At 37.7% G+C, this 5757-nt stretch overlaps 1 protein-coding gene across 1 annotated transcript in view; it reads right to left on the reverse strand.

Moving 5' to 3' along the window:
• Positions 1–1876: 1876 nt before the first annotated feature.
• frrs1a (ferric-chelate reductase 1a) overlaps positions 1877–5757 on the reverse strand; it is a 13040-nt gene continuing 9159 nt past the window's right edge. The window contains exons 10-17 of the mRNA XM_087171809.1: positions 5474–5587; positions 5142–5257; positions 4977–5063; positions 4235–4332; positions 3919–3977; positions 3689–3832; positions 3530–3588; positions 1877–1989 (exon numbers count right to left, since the gene is read on the reverse strand). Coding sequence (XP_087027935.1) covers positions 1897–1989; positions 3530–3588; positions 3689–3832; positions 3919–3977; positions 4235–4332; positions 4977–5063; positions 5142–5257; positions 5474–5587 — 770 coding nt within the window. The 3' untranslated portion in view covers positions 1877–1896. The remainder of the gene's footprint in view (positions 1990–3529; positions 3589–3688; positions 3833–3918; positions 3978–4234; positions 4333–4976; positions 5064–5141; positions 5258–5473; positions 5588–5757) is intronic.

The following is a 5757-nucleotide window of genomic DNA, read 5'->3' on the forward strand; positions in this document are numbered from 1 at the left end:
TTATATTAGGTGTTGGGTGTTTGAAATACTGGAAATGAATGTTCATGGCTGCACCACAGAGCAGGTTGTCTTGTTGACCTATACTGCTTATCACACTCACACTATGGACACTTTAGAATTAACCTAATGTGATGTAATGTACCCATGCAGGCATGAGGAGAACATGCAAACTCCACAAACAACAGTGAATGTATTCTATTATATTAATATTATTATTGATATGTTTTCTCTCTTTTTTCTTTGATAATTTAATTCCATTGAATGATTGTAACTGTGTAGTAGCAACACATTGAAGAAGTCATGCTATCAAAGCCTGTTGAATTGAAAAAAAATGTATTTAAAAGAGAGAGAGAGAGAGAGAGAGAGAGAGAGAGAGAGAGAGCCGTTCACCTAGTGTCCTGTTAACGTATTGAGAGGCGTCTATGGAGCCCCGTCAGGGTCATCTGAGAAAAAACAGAGCTCTGTATGAATCTTTACTCTCTGTTCACAAATCCATGCACACGGTCAGTGCTCAGGCCACATAGTGAAAACTGTTTTTTATCATTTGATCAATTTTATTCAAAAAGTCAGGAGCTTTTCATCCCAGGATGATGCTTAAAAACTCATCAGTCCTTTTTTATTTATTATTTCAAGCCATACTGTGACACACTGCTCACAGGAATATCCAAAAAAAACATCTGGATCGTCTGCAGCTACTGCAGGATGCAGCTGTCACACTTTTAACTACGGCCATATAACACTTGTGCTGAGGTCGTTACACTGGCTTCCAGTAAATTTTAGAATTGATTGTAAATTTTTAATACTTGTTTTTAAGGCCGTACGTGGTCTTGCACCTCAGTATCTATCTGACGTGGTTGTGAGGTCTGAACCAGCTCGAGGACTCTTTCTACTTTGATAACAGGCTGTCTGAATATTTTATATTTAGTCACATAGTCAGATTCATGATTATCAGGATCATGAATTGATACTACAGGTGTTTTCTCATCGTTTCTGTTGAGGGTTTCAGGATGAATACAGACTTCATGCATCAAACTGGTGATATGATGAATCCAGTGATGATGATGAGCTCCCATAATTTTACTCTGTTGCCATCTGCTCCAGAGAGGTAGTTTTTATCCAGCTCCTCAGCTCCCCCCGCTGTTCACTGTGTCTCACCATCACATTCACATTGAATATAATAAGTAACAAAAAAGTAAGGAGTTTTTCTGCAGTTCTTCAGTCAGGTTACAACAATCAGCTACATCATGTGAAACCTTCAGAGGTGGACAAAGTCCACAGCTCCATTACTTGAATCAGCTTGAACCAGAGTATAGACCCTCTTCATCATATATGACTTCCTTAAAAATAAAAGTTGTTCAGTCAGATTTTTACTTGAGTGAAAGTATTGGAGTACTTGATTTAAAAAATACTGAAGTATTCAAAAGTAAATTTTTCATGTCACTATTTATGTTACTCCACAGTGTATTTACAGAACCTGATGACTCTGAAACCACCTACAAACTGTCTGACTGAAGACCCTGTAGAGGAAAGAGTGTAGAACAGAGGGCAGACAAATCTATTGTATAACAGCACAAAAATGTGATTATAAGCATAAATATATATTAAGCATTTGTAGTATTTTGCTGATTCAAGAGTTTTCTTTCCATGAATTATTAAATTAGCTCCTATAGTGCTGTTATTAAACATTAATGATGCCACTGACAATAAGAATAGAACAGTCATCGTAAACTAACACAAACCGCTAAACTAAAAACACAAATACAACCAGAAATTGAATATGAACATGAATGAACAGGAAACACACCGTAGAATACATTTGAATGAATTATATAGTTTGATTGCAGTCCAAGCCGTGAATAAAAAAGGCTACAGTGTGTCACAGTTAGTGATTTAATGTCAGATTTCAACAATAGATGACAACAAGGCCACGAGGAGACCAGTGTTTCCCAGAGCCAAGACAGCCAGGATGATAGACTTCACGAAGGAGCCCTAAAATAAAGAGTATGGTTGGAGTTAGAAAAGGTCTTTCTCTCAGCGGTCAGAAAACCTTTTAGTGCAGCAGATAACTGTGATAATCTTTCAAATGTGGATAAAAGCACCAAAATTGGTATGTTTATCTCTCCGGAGCCATTCATTTGAAAAATTCCATTAGCCACTTGAAATTTCAAGATGGCCGTCATTTCTGGCAAAGAAAATACATATTTTACCACCGAATTTTACCCACGACACAGATTTAAATGATTTTGCAATTTAATCATGTGTTTGAGACTGTGATGATGCCAAATACAAGTCTTAAATTTCCTCAGAGCTTTATTTGTGCAATTTCAAATTTTGCAAAATTCTGCATAAAACACAAACCATGCAAACCATTTATGAATGATGAACCAAAACTTATTTTAGAGTCGACAGTGTATTTACTTGTTACTTATCTTAACATTAGCTCTCTAGGCTAACTCGTAAGCAGTTAGTTAGCAAGTGTTTTTGTAGAGTAATTTTGGTTTTGTTTTTTAAAATTTTTTTTTTTACAGTGTACCAAATTCCACTTTCCACATTGTTAAAATGATTGACACCTAGATTATCCATATGAGAAGATTTGTGGATGAACTTATTGCAAAAAAACCCCCCATTTCCTCGCCAGAAATGTCAGCCATCTTTAAAATCTTGAATTTTCAACATGTTTTATCAAAAGAGTAATAATACGCAGTCATCTGCTGTGCTATTTCTCAGTGTGCTCTTGTCTGGATTTGTGTGCTCATTGGGGTTGTCACCTTTTGTGTGGAAAAATAAGGGACAAACCTTATTTTTTGCAATAAATAACCCACAATTTTCTGATATGAATGATCTAGGTATCAAATCATATATTTTAACAATGTAAAAGGTAATATTTAGTACACTGTAAAAAATGAATCCTGTGAAAATTTTAATTATTTATACATTTTACAAATTAAAAATGATGTATTAGAACAATCATACCAAGGGGACAGGTCAAAAACCTTATCAGCACAAAAACTTTTTTTTTTTAAATTTAATTAATATTAAGAATTGTGACATCCTCATGGTCAAAAACATGATTCAATTGCAAAATCATTGAAATCTGTCCAAATTTGTAAAACTCTGGGGTAAAATATTTGTTTCCCATGGAATGGTGGCCATCTTGGAAAATGGCCCCTTTTTTAAATTTCTAGTGGATAATGGGATTTTTCAAATTAATGGCCTTGGGGGGAAATATGCTAATTCTGATCCTTGCATTCATATTTGAAATATTATTACAGTTATCTGTTGCACTAAGGTGCATTCAGATGTGTCAGTGAGCCATATCTGTCAGGCAGCATGCACAATAGCAGGGGCACCTAAATGGAATGTGACCATTATTAATGTTTTTAGTTACATAGTTCCATATTTGATGTGTCGCTTTATGATTAGTTGCCACTCAGTTAAAAACAATAAATTATTTTACTTATTTCACTTAGAAATAGATATGAAATGAAACACAAATCTGTTTGTGTGGTGGCGTGAAGTAGGTACCCACCCTGCGACTGGGCTCTGATTGGTCAGGAAGAATGGCCTGTTGGTCATCTGACCCTAGAGCTGTAAGTGAAACACACAATAGTTAAAATATCACAAAATCCCTCAAACGTCTGTCAATAAAACACTGAGTTCACGATCAGCTTCATGAAAGTTTCCCTACATTTCTTCAGGTAAAAGCGTTTGTGGATCAGGAGGAGGAGCCTGAACGAGGCCAGCCATGTGACATAGGCAATTAAAATATGTGTTGCCCATGGCTGGGGGAGGAGCAGTGATGACTGACGTGTACCCAGGAACATGGCCGCCACTGTAGTCACACAGAGAACACGGTGTAACTTTAAACAACCAGGTGGGATAAAAGGAAGGTGTTTTACAAAACATCAGTGGACTCACCTGCCACAGTCTCAGTCACAGATCCAAGTCCCCAGTGGGCCCAATTAAAGATGAACCTCCTGGAGAGAGAAACAAATAACACCTGATGCTGCACACATTTTCATACATATATACATTTAAAGACTTTAAAGACTTTAAAAACTCCTCTGAAATACCAGTATCACAATTGAACATGATGAATACTAAATCCTTTTATTTCATTTTTGTAGGGGAGTAAAAAATTCTATTTAAGAATATTCACTCTTAAACTAGGATGAGCCTTCAAAAACCCACCATGTGTAAACTCTTTATTAAATAAAATGTAAACAGTGTTTACCTGTGAGAGTCAGGATGTGGTCTGAACACAGCCAGTACTGGCTGGAGTAGAGATAACGCCACAACACAACAGCCAAGATAGGGATGGACACCTGCATGCTGCACACACACACACACACACACACACACACACACATATATATATATACAGATTATATATATAACTCACCATGTTTCCTGTTATTGTGATTTTTACTGGTGAATCCTGGCTGTTTTTAAAATGATGCCAGTCAGAAAAAATACTCATCTGGTCAGTATCTGACTATAAATATAAAATATATAGCCTACATTTTGCCAGTCAAGCTCTGTACCCCCATCCCACTGACAACCTATAAACAAACCATGATGAGGATGTAAATGGTGAAAGCGAAAACCCTGAGCTTAAACAACATTTGCACAATATCATATACAGTACCTCTCTCTCACACATGCACACCATGCTAGCAGGATAAGCTAGCAATCCAGAATGCTGCCACTAGATGTCTTGCTAGGGCTAATAGATTGTCTCATATCATATTATATAGATGATGGAAACAGATAAAACAACAATAATGATCAGAGTTAAGAGTCAGACATGCAGAGCGCCCAGGTGGCTCATCTGCACGGCCGAGCTGCGCTAATCACACACGGATGCACATGCACATTTAGTTTAAAAAAAAAGTATGTATGTGTGTCTCATCCTCCAAGTTCCCCTCCACCCCCCCCCCATATTGTGTGTATGCATAGGTGTGTGTGTACTGTACCTTGCTCCAACCTTTCCTGTAGAGAAATGGGAGGCAAAAGGCTACAACGGTCAGAGTCACAGTTAGCATCATCAGGCCTCGATGAACCTACAAACACACACACAAAGCTTTACCAAGAATAAAGTGAAAGAAATGGCAATAATAAAATAATATAATAATATCTACCTGGAACCAGACTTTCTGCCCAAGCAGAGTTTGATTCGGCCAGTCACACTTGTAGAAGCTGGCGATGAAGGTGCCAACACTCCCGGTTAGCATCCAGGCTATCAGCATTAGTGCACCTGGACAGGTGGAGGAGGTTCAGCTTAACAGTAAATGTTACACTGAAACATACTGCATCACCTCCACCTCCTTCAGATGCTGATCATGTTGACGTATTTCATATATGTTGTAGATAACTCTTAAAGTAATGGAATCAAACCTGGCTGAGCCTGGATAACATATCCTTGGGTTAACTCTTAGTGATATCAATGGAAAAAAGGAAGAACGCGACCCACCATGCATTTTCATAATGGTGGGTCCTCGGGAACCTGTGAGGACCTGAGGGGGGCCAGTGACACGTTTTCTGTGGCTGGAGACTAATGGTTGTTGACTATGTTTCCTTACTTTACCTGGAGGAAAGAGACACAGAGGGACATTCAACACATGTGCTACATGAACATTTCCAGGGTTCTTGTTTAACAGATATTGTAGGAATCTCAGATATTCTAAGTCAGATAAAGCCTACAACAGCAGGCTGACTTACTCTGAACTAATAACTGAAGCTCTTGGAAACACTGGT

The sequence above is a fragment of the Seriola lalandi genome, unplaced genomic scaffold, assembly GCF_002814215.2.
Source record: "Seriola lalandi dorsalis isolate HSWRI2012SDOR001 ecotype SW California unplaced genomic scaffold, Sedor1 jcf7180002054981, whole genome shotgun sequence".
Taxonomy (NCBI): domain Eukaryota; kingdom Metazoa; phylum Chordata; class Actinopteri; order Carangiformes; family Carangidae; genus Seriola; species Seriola lalandi.